The sequence below is a fragment of the Aulonocara sp. 'chitande type north' Nkhata Bay genome, linkage group LG9 (assembly GCF_057382095.1).
Source record: "Aulonocara sp. 'chitande type north' Nkhata Bay isolate Kocher_YH1m ecotype deep benthic linkage group LG9, A_spYH_male_GT1.1, whole genome shotgun sequence".
Lineage (NCBI taxonomy): Eukaryota > Metazoa > Chordata > Actinopteri > Cichliformes > Cichlidae > Aulonocara > Aulonocara sp. 'chitande type north' Nkhata Bay.
Window position 1 is genome coordinate 14,619,473 of NC_141352.1, and position 17,888 is coordinate 14,637,360.

Below are 17,888 nucleotides of genomic sequence, written 5' to 3' on the forward strand. Positions count from 1 at the left end.
ACGCTGAAAACCCCTCTCTTTAAAAATCTTTATTGCTTAACTAATCCTTAAGCTTTGATCTTTAATTAGTTTGGGAAAACCACAGATGAAGAATAAATGGTAAAAAGAAACATGTCAGTGTGTTTCACGCTTTAAACACGTTAAATAAAATGACTGATATAGGCACTGTGACATCTTAAATGTTGCAGCTAAATGAAGGTGGCTTGTTGCATTTGTTAATCTGGTTCAGATTTTTTGATTCTTTTATTATTGAAATTGTGATTATTTTAATCTTTTATTTGGCTTAGGATGGCAGAAGAAGAAGGAAATATATATACACGCAACCAATAAAATGCAACACGTCCCTGTGGAAACAACAGTACTGTACAGCCATCTAGTGGTCATGACAGAAAAAGGCAGTGTGGATTGTTATTTGATGAACAGATCAGAAAAGGGGGATTAACTTTTTGCAGCCCAGCTCTCAGCACTTATACAACAAATAATAATATTGCAGTTTGAAATCAGTTTTTCTCCAAAGCAAGTTAATCGATGCCCTATCAGCTTAGCCACTCTAGAAGCAATGGCCACTTTAGAACTTCTCAATCTTAAGTGTAAAATTAAAACATGCAAACCTAAGATCCAGCTAAGGAAGACCAAAACATTTCACAGTTGCATCCTTCTTTTGTTCCTCCTTCTGTCTGTCTCCTCATCCCTTTGTTTCACCTTCCTCAGGTGGAGTGAGTATCATACTGGTTTGTAATAGCGTGCTGTCAGTGTGGGCCGCTGTGAGGTGAGGTGTGGGGAGGAGAGCAGTGCGTCTCAGATGAGATATGTGACTGGCATGCTAACACGCAGTTTTATCTGAGCAAAAAGAGAGAGAGACAGGGCCCCCATATCTCCTCACTATAGGCCTTTGATTAAAGCTCCCCAGGTACGCACACATACTCACAATTCCAATAACACACACAGGAGTGTACACCCACTCACCCGCTCGGATTCTAAATAAATTGCAGCTGGGAGAACACACACACACACACACACACACACACCTACTGTATATGCACATACACACATCTTTCCGTTGCAGGTGGTGTTGTTCTGACCTAAGCCAGGTAGCTTGTCCATTATGGAGTTGATAGGAGGATTTGGCCATGTTGATTCTAGACAACATCATCTCCTCCGCCATAAATAACCTGAATGTTTTCTCTGAGTCACACCACAATATATAGACAATAAGAGCTCTCGGCTTTATCCCTGGGTTGCATCCACTGCACGCAAACAATCACACATACACATAAACCTCCATAAAATGATTGCATGTGGACGGACGTAAGCAGAATCACCGATTTAAAAGTACAGTTGGCCCCTCAGCTTAGTTTTATTGTAAATTACAGCTTTGCATTCGAGTTTGGCTTCAATGTTTGTCTCAAAAATGTGTTTTCCTCAGATGGACCACGGGGGGAAGCTGGTTTGCTTTTAGATGAGCAGCGTCGTCCGGCGCTGTGGTCTCAATAGCTTGCCAATAAAGCTTTGGATACAAACTGTATACCCCTGACCAGTGGAACTATGGGGGAGTGTGATGACTTCCATGAGGGAAGTAATAGACAAGCCACACTCACTATTACTGAATGTGGGTAAACCATATTGAAATATATTTCTGCCAATTTGTCATTATCTGTGTCTATATTGTCTTCCTTTCCAAATATGGAAAAAAAGTCAATTTTACCTTTTTTCCATATAGCAAAAAAACCCTATACTGAAATTACTTTTTATGGTTGTAGAAACAGATAAATTGGAAATGAATCATCTTTTTTTCCAGACATTTTTTTATTTGTTTTATAAAACACAAAAATGAATGAATGCATAGACATATAATATTTCATATATTACATATACAACAAGTAGTACACCTGGCACGCTGTTGTATTTCACCTCTTCACAGCTAGAGGGTAGTACTGTGCTACAGCATAATGTACTGAATGGCAAGGTCATTACAGTTAATCCAAATTGACAAATTCATTCACAAGCACTTCTTAAAGATTGTCTTTTAATCAACATATAAATTCAGAAATGTACACATCATCAGTACAAACCAACCAAAATATACAGCTGATTCAAGAAACTGAATGGATTTATATTTTCTGTAATTTTGAATATATACAGCAAGTTAAATATTATCCACATTCCTTTCTGCATTTATCATGAATTTCATTACTGCAATGCTGATCTTTATTATATTAATATATGTATGTATATCAGGCAAGTCTCATTGTGTAAGCTATGTGTATTATAACTCAGTATCAAATATTAACTACAAATTTAAATATATATATAATTTTGTTGCATAACTGTCATTTACTTCCTGTGTACATACTTTAGTTTAGAGGTGAGCACAGTTTTAGATGTATTAGGCCCAAAAGAACAGTATTATTTTTGTGATAGCCAGCTTTTTTTCCTGAGTATCTTTAATTTTTTTTATATTTATTTTTTTGCAATAGCTTTTTTTCCTATAATGAATAAAAGCAATTTTTGTACATTCACATATTTTCAGATAAGTTATAAACTGTACCGTTTAGTACATTAGGATTGATCTACAGTAGATATATGTTTTATATATATGTATAACCAATCAAGTAAGAAATTTAAGACAAGAAAGAAAGTTAAAAAAAAACCATTTTCATTTCACTAAGCAAGAAGGGTGCCTTACTGACTTGAATACCATCAGTCAGTTAATGGTTTTAAGTGACCACATAGATGCACAACTTCCTTCATTAATCCCAGTTTTGCAGCAGAATATTAAACTCTGAGGGCTCAATTTTCTTGAGACCGAACACAGATGGAGGCTCAGACACAAAAGCAGCAACAGGTGAAACAGAAAGCACACGAATTTCAAAATAAAAATCAAGCTACATCACCTTAAATAGGCTGTCAGCAGTGCCTATTTAAACAGACCCATTTATGTCTTAAAAGTAAAGTCAGCATTCTAAATATAAAAGAGTGTCTCTGCAAAATACCAGTTTAAAATACTCATCAAACAAAATAAACAGTCTTCAGGTCACTTAGAGATAATTTTGTTAAACAAACGGTCAGACTGAAATTCAGCGAAACCATGAAGAGAGCTCCTGCCGCCACCATCTGGACTTTTTTTTTTCTTCCGGTGTGCTGCAAGCTTTTATCTTCCTTACTCAGCACAGCGAAATTAAAGGCTACTGGACCCCTGCGGGAGTCTATCCCTGATATTTAAAAATAAATTTGGAAGGCATGCATTTGAGCTTGTTTTAAAATGTTTTCACCAACATGTTTACTTGTTTAACATTCAGGTTGGATGAAAGTCATGTGAGCAAATATTTATGAATATGATTCCAGTGGTCAAAATGAAATATTATACGAATGTAATGTGAATATATATAAGTTTAGATAGAGTCTGGACTTTGTATTACACATAATATATGTGTGTGTGTGTGTGTGTGTGTGTGTGTGTGTGTGTGCGAACGTATTTTGATGGAGCTCGGAACTCATCCTGGGGACAGCTGCATTACTCCAGATGATTTCACTGTTAAATCTCTGAGAAATAGCTTTCTAGTGTGATGCTCAGAAAAACAGAGAACATGCCTTTAGTTGACGGATCCTGCTGCCAAGTCTGGAGATTTAAATGAATAATAAAGTTGCTGCTGTGCCATCATCGCAACTTAAATACAATCCCTCTTTCATATCAGTGACTACAGTGGAAGCACACGTATCATTCTTGCTGCGGTGTGATGACTATGGGTAAGACATGGTCTGAGCGTGTTTTAAGGCAAATACAATTTTGTGCTAAAATGAGCACCAATGTTTGACTGCGCCGCCTGATCAGGATACCCAGAGTCTGCGCTGCCAAACACTCTGGTGCCAGGAAATAAGCAAATAAGCATAGACACACACGCAGACACACACAGACAGGGTTGTACCTGAAAAAGACTGCATAAACATTGTGCTTTTCTTTTGTGAGTTTTGCCACTGTAAGAAAATAAAACCTTGAAATGTGGTGCACATAACCGGTTAGGATATTGTATCAGGAGCTCCAGGAGTCATGGGGTAGGAAAGTCTAACTGTTGACACTGAACAGAGATTTCTGTCATAATTTTCATACCATGCCTGGATAATGAACAGGGGGCAAGGAAACTGATCTGCTGTCAGATTCGTTGACATAATGCAGGAAAGAGTCAGGGGTCTGTCTGTGCAGAAGGTGAAGGGCTCGCTGGAGGACAAACAGGCTGGGGAAAATGTTTGTACATTTCCGGTGCAGGACCCTGCGGGGGCGATGGGATGGGAGTGTCTGGAGAGGCTGCAGGAAAAGAGACAGGGACAAAGCAACATTTGTAGGATTGTGTGATATACATACATATATATTACAGATTTTAATTACTTTGTTGAAGCATAATTTTAAAAAAAAAGTTTTTGGACACACTCTTTAGATAAGATAAAGTGTGTGTTTGTTTGTGGGTATGTCACGTTTGCTCCAGTGTTACTGAATGCACTTTACATGACTGCATGCATTTTTGTTTGTGTGTGTGTTAACTGATAGCATCCAGAAACTTACCTATTTGTGGAGTGTGATTGACAGGCATGGTACTGATGACCAATGTGTGTCCAGTCACAGGGTCCTGGGCCAGCTGGGTGTGTGCTGAATGGTGCAGGTGTGTGGGTTCTGTTGCAAGCCCTTAAAATATAACACAGGTGCAAATAAACTTCAACACACAGTGATGAAGTTGTAACCAGAGTAATTTTGCAGATTTCTTCCTACTTTGTTTCATGCGCTACTTTATGTTCAGGGGTGTGGATAAAGGGGGCACCCGGGGTGGCACTACCTCCCTGAAATTTGATTGCCACTCCTTGTTGCCCCCTTTAAACTGTGTTGCCATGTCAGATAAATGTATAATTAAATGTAATAATAAATGTATAATTACGTACTGCTAAATAAGTTAAATGCAGTGATAAAATTTTGAAAGTTGGACCCCCTCTCATCGACCTCAGTAGTCTGGGCTACTGCCTACCATCCCCTGTAAATGTAGAGACTATGTCATTTATGTATACCACTCAGTAAAATTAAACATATATGCTGTTGTAACCAGACTAACTTTTATTCAGCTTTTACCATATTACAGTTGCAAAGCAGTTAGGTTTTTGAGTGTTTCTACAGGTGAGAGGTCTGTTCACATTAAAATATATTAACTCACTGATTTTTCAGCTAGTTTGTTTGTATGTGTGTAGATATCCTATTTCCTTTTAAAAAGATGGGCCAACCTGAATGAACCTTTGCACAGACATTGTCACATATACAGTAAGTCCCAGTTCTTTTGATTTTGGTGTATCATGTTCACTTCATCATTCCCCAGAGGATGCCATGTTATGTTCTCCGATATGTGTATGTCGCCCGTACATGATTTCACGGTCACGAAAATTTGAATCAATGTTCTGTTCGAGTCACCACTGAATACAGATTAAAGAATAAGAAATATGGTCCATAAATATCACAGCCGTAGAACTTAACAGGTGACATTTCATTCAAGTAAAGCTAAAGAAGCTGTAAGTACTGCAAAAGGTTTTTATGTAAGACTTAATTTTTCATATTGGTTATGTGGGTGTTGTTAATGATTCCTGTATTATATATACAACATTTCTTTAAAATATAAATGAATTACTATGAAGGCAGCAGTTTGAAGTTAAAAGACCAAAGGCAGGATGTGAAACCATGAGGCTACAATTGTGATCTTAAATTATTGTAGAAAAAATCCCCTAAAGCACTTTTTTTTAAAAATTACAGGTTACATTTTTGTCTGTTTTTGGTGATTATTACCAGACATACTAACATAACCTGTAAGCCGTCTTTCTTTCTGTTTAAACAAGTTTATATATACATATATGTCTGTGCCATTCATGAGTAAAGCTAAAAAAATTACTTGATATGAGAAGACACATTGTTTTTTATAGATGTTTATAAGCTATACAGGATCTTTCCTTTTGTCTTTCAGTTTTGCTTGATCATACTCATTGCTAAATATAATGTCATCTTAACAGAATTTGAATAGCCTGAGAGTTTTTATTACTGCGTTTTGTGTGTGGTTTCGTTCTACGTTCTGACAAGATGCTGGCAAATGCAACAAGTGCAGCTATTTCTGTGCTCTTTCTTTTAAGTCGGGTTGTCATATCATGGAGGGTTTTTTTAAGCATATATGGTGAAAACTGGAAAACATTTTTGGAGATGACTTTTTAGTTTATGTTTCAAGCTTCAATTGTCTGTCATGGCCCTCCTGAGAATATATTTGATGCACTGTAGCTTTAACTTCAGATTTCCCGTATTTATATACATTTAGATGTGTTTGCAGATGTCCCTAGCAGCATCTTATGTACCCGGTTTATTCTATTTCAGCTTAACGTAATATAAATATAAATGCGTATTGTACAAAGTTATTGTGTAAAACTTTTTGCCTCCTGTATATAAACTAGAAAACTTTCAAGCAAGTATTCTTTTCGTTTTCCGCAGTGCTTCATAATTCTGCACTGAGAAATTTCAGCAGAGGATTTGGTGGTAGTGCTCAAGGTCAAATTTGTTTTTTCTGCACATTTACAAGCACAGACATCAGCCAATCTCACCTCCTAGAAGCATTTCATGCAACAGGTTGTCTATCTTGGCCAGGCCGCAAAACTTAATGAACTGGAGCTGTTCGATCATCTGCCAGGTGATGCTCTGCAGGGTGGGCAGCAGGAGTAACAGCTCTCCAAAACGACCTCTGGAGTCATACTGACGATCATTAATGTAGTCTTCCAGACTCATCTGAACCTGTGCGCACGCACAAACACAGAGTCCCTATGTGGTCACATGTCACTGTCATTATAAGCAAAATCCATTTTTCTTTAATTTTGCTGACATATTGAAAGAAGATGTGCATAAATTAAAAGAAAAATACATGATGACATTGAGGTTGACATTGACAGGATGGTTGCTTTTGAAATCAAAATCATTTACATGATTGAAAATTTAAAAAAAAAAAAGAAAAAAGAAAAAAATATCCTAGAACGACCAGATGTCCCGCAACAATCTAGAAAGGTCAAATGCTTGACCTACCTGCAGTCGCATGGTCTTAATCTTCGAAGGATCCCGCAAAGACTTTGCATCTGCAGAATGGAAGGCAAAGCAAGGAAGGGGGGTTGCGTTAAGGCGGGGAAGGGATATAGGACAGGATTGAGGGACGGGGCAGCACAGGATAAATAAATAAATAAATATATAAAAATGGAAAGATCATGGATGGAATTGCGGATATGAGTGGAATTGATGGAATGATTATGGTCAAACTTTGGCATGAAGTGCAAAATGAAGGATTTAGTGAAGGGGATAGAAAAGGGAGGGAGTAACAAAACATGGGGGCAGGGATTGTGGTCACACTAGGGTAACGTAAAGAGGCAAGAGAGGGATTGGGACCTAACTTTGAGGGGAAATCTAGCCGGGACATGTCGGGAAAGATGGATATGAGCAGAAAAGGCAATGCAGACAAGATAAAATCGTCTGTTCAAATTGATTGTGATGTCTGTCATCATCTGTGGTTTACTATTTTTACTGGTTCTGGGGTTAAATGCCACTTTTTATTCATTACCTGGGTCAAAAAAGACAATAGCCTTGAGTGCTGCAAACTCGTTGTCATCTATTTGTATTTCCTGGAAGGGCCGCACCAGCTCATCCAGGACTCTGTTGGCTACCCTACAGATCTCTGGTTCAGGACTGTCTCTGTGGATCACACAGCCATTACCTGCAGGGACAGTGAGTAAAGTTAGCGGCAGTGTTGAGATGAAGTAGGTACTGAACATGGGTGTGTATGAGGTGGAGCGCTGTGGTATGTGCTTTTGGAGCCAGGTGGATTTTTGTTTCCTTCAGAGAAACTTGTAGACTCTCTTTTAGGCAGGGCAATGGGCTATGGAAAATAGGTGTGGAGATCTTAAGAAGTATAAAAGTGCCTGATTGTTTGTAGTTGCTTACAGTATGATGTATCGATAATGAATAATGTAATTTACAAGAAAAACTTTTGAAGTCACAGAGAAACAGAAAGCTTTAGTTAATCATTCTAAGTCCACATGACTTCACCACACATAAGGAAGAGGCCTTTCTAGTCATTGGTTTCTACCTAAAAGCAGGAAGTCCTTGAATGGCATTGACCTTTTGGCAACCCCAAGCAAGAGGTGTTCACCAGCATGAGCCCGAAGCAAGCTCACCTATGGACAAACACACACAGGTAAACAAAGAACAGAAACAATGTAACAATGCCTCAAATTTAATCATTACCTTCAAATATTCTGTTTTCAAACCTCGCACATCAACAAGTGCTGAAAATTAGTTTCCAAAACCAGACATGAGATAATAAGTACAGTATTGTACAAATGTCCCGAGTCCACCCTCATTTCTCTATATTTTGGTTCCAAGTGCTTGCTTCTAATTTTTTAAAGTGGTCTTAATCAATAGTTCTCCAGGATGTCTGAAGGGCTTTGTACCTGACTGTTTTCAGAGGAATGTTTATTTGTTTTGTTTCGCTCTGCTTTTTGTTAAGCTATTTCAAACGGACCTATGAATCATTCAAGCATAAAAAAGGAGTGTAACTCAAGGGATTAACCAATGTTCTGTCTACACATAACAACTCTGGAAAAGAAACCCTTTTAAATTGTATCTTTGAGCACTTTGTTGCTAGCAACCTAAAACCCCCCACAATTTCTTCCCCTTTCCTTAGTTGAATTTATGGCAAATGCCAAAGATAACACAGTTTCACAGGCATAAAATATATAATTTTTTGCACCTGCAAGGGGATTCTCAAAAAGCTGTTACTTGAAAATTTGGCATATCTCAGCGATGTGTGTAAAAACATAGAGAATCTGTACAGGTGGAGGACAAAAGACGATGCGGCAAGCCTAAACAGTATGTGCAGAAGATGAAGAGTAACTGAAGTGACGTCATTAAGAAATAGGAAAACTCCAGCAAGGACCTCAGCAACTAAAATGTGCATCTGGCTAGGGATGGGTACCGGTATCCGGTGCGCACATTTCGGTGCTTTATTTCGGTGCTTTTTTTTTCCTGAGATGTCATACACTTTGGATTCTAGCCAATCATTTTACCTTTGCAAGCGTAGTAGGCGGGCCCAGGTACCTACATTCTTTTAGAGCAGAGCTACAGATTAAAAATGCCCAAGGCGAAGCGGTCAAATTCTGGCTGTACTTCACAGCAAAAGATGCAAACTCAGCAGCCTGCAACATGTGCTTTAAGGTGATACTGTGCAAAGGAGGTAACACCTCGAATCTGATGAAACACCTGGCGACGTATAGCATTTTGTTAAAAGCCGAGAAATGCGCCGTATTTGATAGCTTGCTGCGAGACTTCACACCGTGCACATCTACTGCGGGTGGGTTGCCTGTTATCGGACTAGGATTTAGTAACATCCCCCAAGAACCCGAAGAGTAGAGTCCTGGCCCGTAGCCCGGCCAGTGTAGCAGAAATGATGAGGGATGATGATGGCAGCAGCAGCCGTTCTTCTCTGCGTGAGTAGCTTAATGTTGTTCGTGTGTAAGCTAACCACGTTATTGAATTAATGCATGTAAGGTGAACTAGCAAACACCATCTAGTTACATGCGGCTGTCTTCTTGTTTGATGGCAGATGCTCCCTTCACCCTGGCCAAAAAGGCTAAAATGACCAAAGAAAAAGTGGAGAACAGCTAAACATGAGAGGTTTTTGGACAAAGTTTGTTTTTTGCATTGTTTAAGCACTGCTTCCATCCAAGAGTGATACCATAAATCCCCTATAGCTGCAGAAAAGGCTAACATTGTTATCTTTTTACAAAAAAACAGCTGAACATGAGAGCTTTTTGGACCAATTTTGTGTTCTCCATTCTTTAAGCACCGGTTCGAGCACCATTTAAGCACCGGCACCGTTTCAAAAGTACCGGTTTGGTACTGGTATTGGATAAAACCTAAACGATACCCATCCCTACATCTGGCCCTTCAGCTGTTCACCAAGTCTTAGTAGAAATAGCCTCAGTGCAAAGGTGGCTGTCAAGAAGCCATGGGCAAGAACTGGACTGTGTCATCAATATATACAAAGGAGATCAGGAGAGAGGCACAGCAGTGAATGTCCACAGAAACCTGTAAATTACGGTGGAGGCTCTCAGCCAGTGGTGCTGTGAATCTTGTCAAACATGGACTGGCCTTGCAAGAGCCTGGACCTTAACATTATTGAAGCAGTGTGACTTAATTGGGACTGAGAACATAACATTCAAAGAATAGCTTTAGAATGGCCTTTAAGACTACCTCAAGAAATGGCAAGAAATTTTAGGTTGAATTGGATATTAAAGGCAGTCATACCAAACTTCAAGTTCCTTAGGATTGTCCAAACTCTGTACAAAGTCTTTCCATGTATGTTTTTAGATGTTACAGTACATTGCTATAGCCATTTGCTATCATATATTAGGAAGTGAGGGGCAGCTCAAGACTTTTGCGCAGTACTGTATGCATGACACTCATTACATGCAAAGAAGAAATGTCACAGTCACAGATTGCAAATCAGGCAGAACAGCCAGTTACCTGGTCATCCAGTGGAAGTTCTCCAAAAGTAGGAATATATTTGGCCCATTCCACCAACACCAATAACTGCTGTCTCATAGAATCACATATGTCCCCTACAGTGGCTGACTTCTGCTCTGACAAGTCTGCTATTCCAACCGGAGTAGTGCTCTGCCGGAGAAGAGGAATTGAACAGCTTGCAGGTTACAGGTCACTCATATTACTGATAAAGTTCATCAACTAACATACAAACATAAAAGAGATTTAAAATAAGAAATTTATAAAGGGATTATCACCTGGTGGGACAATGATTCTGCTTGGGCCAAAATAGTAATAGTTGGAAGGTCTTGGGAGTCGGAGATACTTCTTCGGGAACTGATCCGATCCCTCTCATTCTGCACAGCTAATATATCACAAACATAATTATGGCTGTGTGTATGCATGAAAGAGGAAGCAATCTAAAAAAGGGAACAGTGAAGAAGCAACATCTCCAACACTTTACCAGTCAAATAGCCGCCCCCCCCCCCCAAAAAAAGAGTAACAAAGTAACAATAATGAAGCTTTATTCCTGGTTTTCCAGTTTTGAGGCTTTAAATTTTAAGTAATTTATGAGTGTTAAGAGATGCCTGCATACACTACGACAGTTAATAATTAGGAAAAATAGCACTACAGACTCTCATCAACAAAGGGAGTCAAACGTTAACCTGATACAATCCAGAACAACATGTTTAAATAACACATGATTAGGGGTTGTAAAACTCTGTACCAAGGTTATACCCCTCATAAATACAAACACACACCAAGTAAACACCTGTTTTATGGCAGAGCCCATTTCATCCATCTTGAAGCAGTTGTCGGTTTCTCTGACAGAAGTAATTTCTTCTCTCATTTCAATTTTCCACTTTGTCATTAAACTTCACTAAGAAAGGTACTTCTCCTTCATAGTGTGTATATAATGTACATACAGTGCTGTGAGGGATTGGCCCTCTTCATGATGCCTTATCTTTTTGCATATTTGCCACATTTACATGTTTCAGATGATGGAACCAATTTTAATATTAGACAAAGATAACTCGGGTAAATACTGGTTGACAGTTATCTAAACCCACTTGGCCCTACGTGGAAAAGTAAATGGCCCCTAAACTTAATAACTAGTTGTGCAATGAGTCATTCACATCGCGGTGGAAAAACTTTGGCCCACTTTGGAAAACTATTTTTATTCCATTTCATTTTGAGCATGAACAGCCTCTTTAAGATCACGCCGAAGCATCTCAGTAGAATTTGAGTCCAGACTTCGACTAGACCACTCCAAACACTTCCGGAGTGTTTTGGATCATTGTTCTGCTGCATAACTTGAGAATACTTAAGCTTGACTGATAACGGATGGTCTTCTTTATGTAAAGAGCAGAATTCATGGTTCCATCAGTTATGGCAAGTCATTCAAGTCCTGAAGTAGCAGAGCAGGACCAGATCATCATTGCCAAGTCGCTTTCTTATTGTTGAATCATGAACTCTGACCGTAATTGAGGCAAGTGACCTTTCAGCCTACTTCACTTCTCACTTTCTTGATTTATCTGATCTGACAGATGAATGAAATCATTGTTTAAAAAATGCATTTTGTATTTACTCAGGTTATCTTTGTCTAATATTAAAATTTGTTTGACAATTTTGTGCGACATATATGCAGAAACGTAAAAGATCAGGAAGACTCTATCTCTATTCTCTGCATGTAGGTGTAACAATTTCACTTCGCGTCTCATTCAAAAGAGGTTTCACTACCTTCTTTTTTCATGCCAGCTCTGAAGCATTTGTTGAGTCTGCAGAAACGACACTGGTTCCTCTTATCTTTATCCACGACGCACTGTCTGCTGAACCTTCAGAACATGCAAAGTTATCAGAGCAAGAAAATTGTGACATATCATTCGACAATAAAGTATGCAACCCTGAAACAAAAAGCAAATTATCACTATTTTTGGCAAATTATCTTAAGGGTGCATGAGTATAAAAGCACATTTGTGATGATATTTATGACAATTGCATGAACTATTTCTTATATTTCCCACATGCATACACACATTATGCATTTCATGCTTGCACAGTGTATCTTTGCAAACTGTACCTGCAGGTATAGACGTGGCTCTTGCGTATCGAGCGTCTGAAGAAGCCTTTGCAGCCATCACAGCTGGAGGCTCCATAGTGTTTCCCTGTGGCTTTATCTCCACAGATTGCACAGTTACTAATGATCCCATCTGGACCAGGCAGGCTTGGCTCTGTCGGCATGCTGTCTGGAGCACCAAAAAAAACAAAATAAAACACACACAGGTAAATACAAATGCATATGCATTATGCACACGTCATTCTTTCAAAAGTGATTCACTTTGTGCATTTTATGATGATGATGGAGATTTTGACACTTTGGTCCCCAATCTCCAATAACCATGTGGTGATATGAAAGACCGTAGCATACAGTTCACATTACTTTCACACATTTCAAGCTATTCAGTGACCCCTAAAGCCCTGTGGGTGGGGGCTTTTGGATCACGAAAGAGGCCACTCTGATCAGGAAATGATCATCGGATTAAAGGTGATTTTGTAATGACTTTTATCTCCAAAGGAACTCAAAAGTCCCACTCGGTAGGTCAGCAAAATGCCCCTTCACCATTAAACCCGCTACATCCTCTGTGGGGTTAGATTTTTTCCTTTAACTTCTCAGTGTATTGCCTCCGTGGGAGCAATTAAGGTATAAAATGTTTAGTTAATTAGTCACTGTGTGAAGCCTTACTCCAGAAATAACAAATATCAAAATGTCGTCGTCCCCCCCCCCCCCCCCCCCCCCCCCAAACCATGTATCACTGAAGGAAACCCATAACACTGCTGATACTTCTCTGGTAAATGTGTTGTGCATTGTGTTGGAGGATGTCTGGTATTACCAGACATTGCTGTTAATGACAAAACATGATTGTCATTGTCTTTATTTCTATTTTTATGTCTTTATTGTCATCATCAACATAATCTCTACCATTATACCAGCACCAGCATCGTCACTGTAATAGAAACCATCACCATCATCGCTGCCTCCATCTAAGTTGTTCTGTCTACTAAAGTCTAAAGTCTACTAAATGGAACCTGCTGTCAATCGAGTAAAAACTCAAGATGCATCGAACACATACATGTTTAAATTTCTACTGCGCACAACTCATTTGGTCTCACACGGGCCAGTGCCATTGTTAAATGAGTCAATGAGTGTCTACAGTAAATGTTTGACTAATTTTCCTTCCATGCTGAGGTAACGCCCGTGTATCACAGAGATTTGTGCTTGCTGTCCAGTAAAATATCTTTATGACACATTCCTGCAGTTTCTGCCTAAACTGTTTGGTTATCATTCATTTAGTCCCCCTCAAACTTTGACACAGCCCTTTTATTTCCTTCACAACACACACTTCCTTTCATGATGCATACACACATACACAGGCAACAACAGGCAAGTGGGATTTACTATACATAATGGTGTCAAGCAAGACACACATACACACTGGCAGTCAGTATTAAAACATCAGTCAGAGTTTCCCAAGCAGTGCACTTGAGCATATCAAACACATCAAACACATTTCCCCTCTTTCTGCAAATAGCAACTCATTTGCGTTCAGCTGCTGTCACTAAACTTCATCAGTGACTGTCTTATTTAACAAACAGCCACAACTCCTCATCCAGTACTCTGGCTGATGACCCAATCAGATCATTCTAAAGGCCCTGATAAGTATGTGAGAGAGTGGCCTATCTTTCAATGTATGTCTTTCTGTGTGCTTGACTTGTTTGTGTTTTGGTGTGAATCTGTCTGTGTTTGCACACACTTACCTCGTCCTACATAGAGTACCTCTGCATGCTCAAAGCCCAGCGTGTTGTACGAAGGATCCAGGCCTTCACAGTAGTTGGCTACTTCCATATCTAACAGAGTTTTACTCTGAGGAGTAGGAGGATACTTCATTCCTGTTTGAGCCTGGTTTTCTCTCTCTTCTCTTCTCTTCTCTTCTCTTCTCTTCTTTTTTCCTATAGTCCTGCCTCTGTTTCATCTATTTCTTTCAGAAATAACAAGGGAGATCCCTGTCATAAAAGACCCATAATCTGATCTGATTGGGCCTTGAACAATAAGGAGGGGAGGAGCTGGGGTTCTTCTCACCTTATTACACTTCACTTATCTACCCTTCTCTCATACACTTATCACAGGGATGAATAGATAGTGAGAAAAGAGACATTTCCTTTCCCTCCTCTGTCTTTCATTGCTCTTTTATTTATTTATTTGGAGAACGCTTGCACACTATGTGCACAATTTAGGCGTTTGTTCTTACAGAGAGTAGCATGTATGAATGTGCATCTGACGTATGTGTGTGTGTGTGTGTGTGTGTGTGTGTGTGTGTGTGTGTGTGTGTGTGTGAGTGACTGTGCGTGTCCTTCCCAGGTTTCCTAATCTAATCAATGGTGAAGTAATAGCACTACCACCTCAGCAGATATAATCTATAAGGACACGCAGTGAAGTAGAAAACACTGATAACTCCCATTAAGGCATCCACATACACACCATGGGTTCACCCAACCCACTGTTTTTAACTCTTTATTTACTCTTTTTCTACTACAAGTTTCTAAATAATCTGACTGCTACTTTAAACATCACCAACAACACTGCTTTTAATTTCTTCTTCTTTCATAGTTTTTTAGCTCAGTCATCAATGTCTATGGTTTCATATCAGTTAGAATAATTATTTGCAAAAAAACCAAACAAACAAAAAAAACCCAAACAAGATTAGTAAGTACAAATTGACTCTAAAGTGCAAATTGGAACAGGTGTTACCCTCCTATTTTCAGTCAGGGAAGTTAAAAACATAATATGACCACCTTTGCATGAATCCATCAACATGTGCCTAACCCACCCATTTAAATCAGGGGTTTCATTACACTAACTCTTATCGTGTGGGTTAAAGGTAATCAGCTTGAGGCATTGTGCTGTGAAGACTGTAAATGATAAGAGGCAGTGTCATAGGAGATTTGATGCCCTAAATCAGCAGTGAATGGCCCAGTCTGAGGGGTTCGTCATATATGTGCAGGTATGGTGTGGTCAGTTTAGGCAACAATATTGCACACATGACAGAAAACGCTATTAGCACTTGGCTGCATGGTAATAACAGATATATTCTATAATATTGGAAGCGTAGGGACTAAGAGACAGAGGCGATAGAGAGAGAGAGCGATGTGATAGAGAGATTATAGAGAGATTACATTTTAACCAGGTAGTAACGTTAGGACTCCTGACTCATCACATTTGTGGAAAGGGAAGATGAAGAATTGCATCCTTACCGTCACATTTAGTCTGTATAAAGGCATGAGGGTAAATGCAGATGCTCCATGTTAGTTTCTAATAAAGGTTCTTATGTGATTACAGTTTAATAGACAACAAAGAATCGTGCTTTTAGGCTTGTAGATAGAAAGAAAAATCAATGTTCACTCAAAAGTAAAAAAATCTTTAATCCAGAACAGCCTAAACGCTCTAAAAGGCTTTTTTAAAGCTTCACCTTCCACTCTTAAGAGCAAGGACAGAAAGCACAGCAATTGAGGTCTTTATTTCTGTAATGATGAGTGCCTTTGATCTTTCCCCTCTTTTTCATTTTGAATACATAAGAAAGCACTTTCTGATTTGCACTAAGGAAGCTACAACATTTGGAACAGCAAGGGTGATCAGCTGCTTGTGTTGTTTTACAGTAGGTTGTTAATTTTGTTGATCTCTCAGATACATTGAAAGTCTATTCTGCCACCTGGCAAAAAAAGAAAATATAATATAGAAGCAGTTCAGCCTAGACGTAAATTTAAATTAAAAAGATTTTAATGTATGAGAATCACATTCATAGAAACAGTTGTAATACTAAAAAGGTATTGTGGCTTGTTGCAGGACATGTCTGAGAAAGCTTGCATCTGCCTAGCAACCAAAAGCCTTTTGTGGCCATAAAACCCATAGCTAAGAGGCTATATCTGTGTGAACTGGCCATAATACTGTCGCTTCTATTTAGACTAGGTTTTAATAGTCACAGATGACAATCAGCCTCGATTACTGACTCTAGTAAACCCTTACTTCCTGATACTCTGGAAACAGTTAAGTACGCAGTTCAGTAGTATTCACTCCTAAAACTGTACGTCTTTAATACAGTATTTCTTTTTTATGTGTTGCAAAAGAGAGGAAGAGAACATGCAAGAGACTAGATGCATGAAATAAATAGTTAACTATGGTTTTGCAACTCTCACTCTTCACAGTGAAAAGTTAGCGTTACTGTATATGCAAGCTGAAAAAAAAATGTTAAAAAAATACAAATCAATAATTCAGCTGAAGTGCGTCCTGTGGGTTTAGACATTATAGTTAAGTTTAAGTCTAACAGAACAGCAGAACAGTAAAGGGCAGACCGATATGCACAGCCTCAAAAGTCAATCAACAACTCTGGGAATGCCTCAGCAAAACAATCCCATTGCAATCTGGGCTAAAAAATTAACTAAGGGTTGTTTCTTTTTTCTCAATATGTGTATACTTCATGTATTGTCAAGGTTTGTGCAAAAAAAAAGTAGTTTTGTTCACACAGGCGTTGCATGTTCTTGTAAATAGTAAAAAAATAAAGAGCAAAACTTCTGCCTCCTTCAGATCAATTCATTATAGAACTGCATTATAGAAATGGAATCGTCCTATTGGACATTAAATGCAGTGATAGTAGAAGAAAAACACCACATGAACAGATTACCATCTTTCTGCAGATGAAATGGGTTATCGCCCGATCAGCGCAAGCCCATGTTGCAAAGTTAGTATTTCTTATCTGCTTTTTACAAAATGCCTGCAGATACAGAGTACTGGCTACAGGACATAGCAGCAGGTGCCGTTTGTGCGAACAAGGAGTCCAACCATTGCCACCATAATACAGAAACCACGTGATTTAAGGGATCGCATTCACAAACTTCCTTGAAAAACTACCAAAGGTAACCTTCACTCCCACTACAGCAAAAACAACACTTCTTCTACTCTTCTTAGTCTGATGTGAACCATTTGAATTTCAGCGACAGTGTACTTAAAAAGAAATGTTTGGCTTACCTGTGTTTCTGTTTCTGTCCGGGATGTGCATTTATCCAGGTGTACCGTTGTTCTCCGACAGCTAGCAGCCCTGAGCCCCTCAGTGTGTCATTGGACTAAGTCACACTGAGCATGGGAAAATAGTAAAGGTGTTCAACCACGTTAAAAGGGAAGGTTGGAGAGCTGAGCGGCCTATAATTCAGAAAGCGACACATTGGATGGCGCCACCATAGCCCTGTC

General features: G+C 39.0%; 1 protein-coding gene across 3 annotated transcripts; it reads right to left on the bottom strand.

Annotated features, from left to right (window-relative positions):
• Positions 1 to 1,843: 1,843 nt before the first annotated feature.
• Positions 1,844 to 17,885, bottom strand: hnf4g (hepatocyte nuclear factor 4, gamma). Of its 3 annotated transcripts, none has more exons than XM_086306016.1 (11): positions 17,670 to 17,885; positions 12,672 to 12,833; positions 12,332 to 12,426; positions 10,849 to 10,955; positions 10,574 to 10,723; positions 8,136 to 8,223; positions 7,611 to 7,763; positions 7,085 to 7,134; positions 6,613 to 6,799; positions 4,559 to 4,678; positions 1,844 to 4,303 (listed from the first exon to the last, which is right to left on the bottom strand). In XM_086306016.1, exons 2-11 carry the CDS (start codon positions 12,830 to 12,832, stop codon positions 4,182 to 4,184), a joined length of 1,233 nt encoding a protein of 410 aa, XP_086162142.1. In that variant the 5' UTR covers position 12,833; positions 17,670 to 17,885; the 3' UTR covers positions 1,844 to 4,181. The 3 variants fall into 3 exon arrangements, with proteins under 3 accessions (XP_086162142.1, XP_086162141.1, XP_086162140.1); XM_086306015.1 differs by having other exon boundaries at positions 12,672 to 12,837; XM_086306014.1 differs by lacking the exon at positions 17,670 to 17,885 and adding an exon at positions 14,408 to 14,603 and having other exon boundaries at positions 12,672 to 12,837.
• Positions 17,886 to 17,888: the final 3 nt, after the last annotated feature.

Excerpts from the sequence above, each read along its gene's own strand:
- hnf4g (XM_086306014.1), bottom strand. The coding sequence starts at position 14,537 with ATGAAGTATCCTCCTACTCCTCAGAGTAAAACTCTGTTAGATATGGAA. Across the intron at positions 10,724-10,848 it reads CAGAATCATTGTCCCACCAG|AGCACTACTCCGGTTGGAAT; the intron begins GTGATAATCCCT and ends CTTCTCCGGCAG. Across the intron at positions 6,800-7,084 it reads TTAAGACCATGCGACTGCAG|GTTCAGATGAGTCTGGAAGA; the intron begins GTAGGTCAAGCA and ends GCGTGCGCACAG.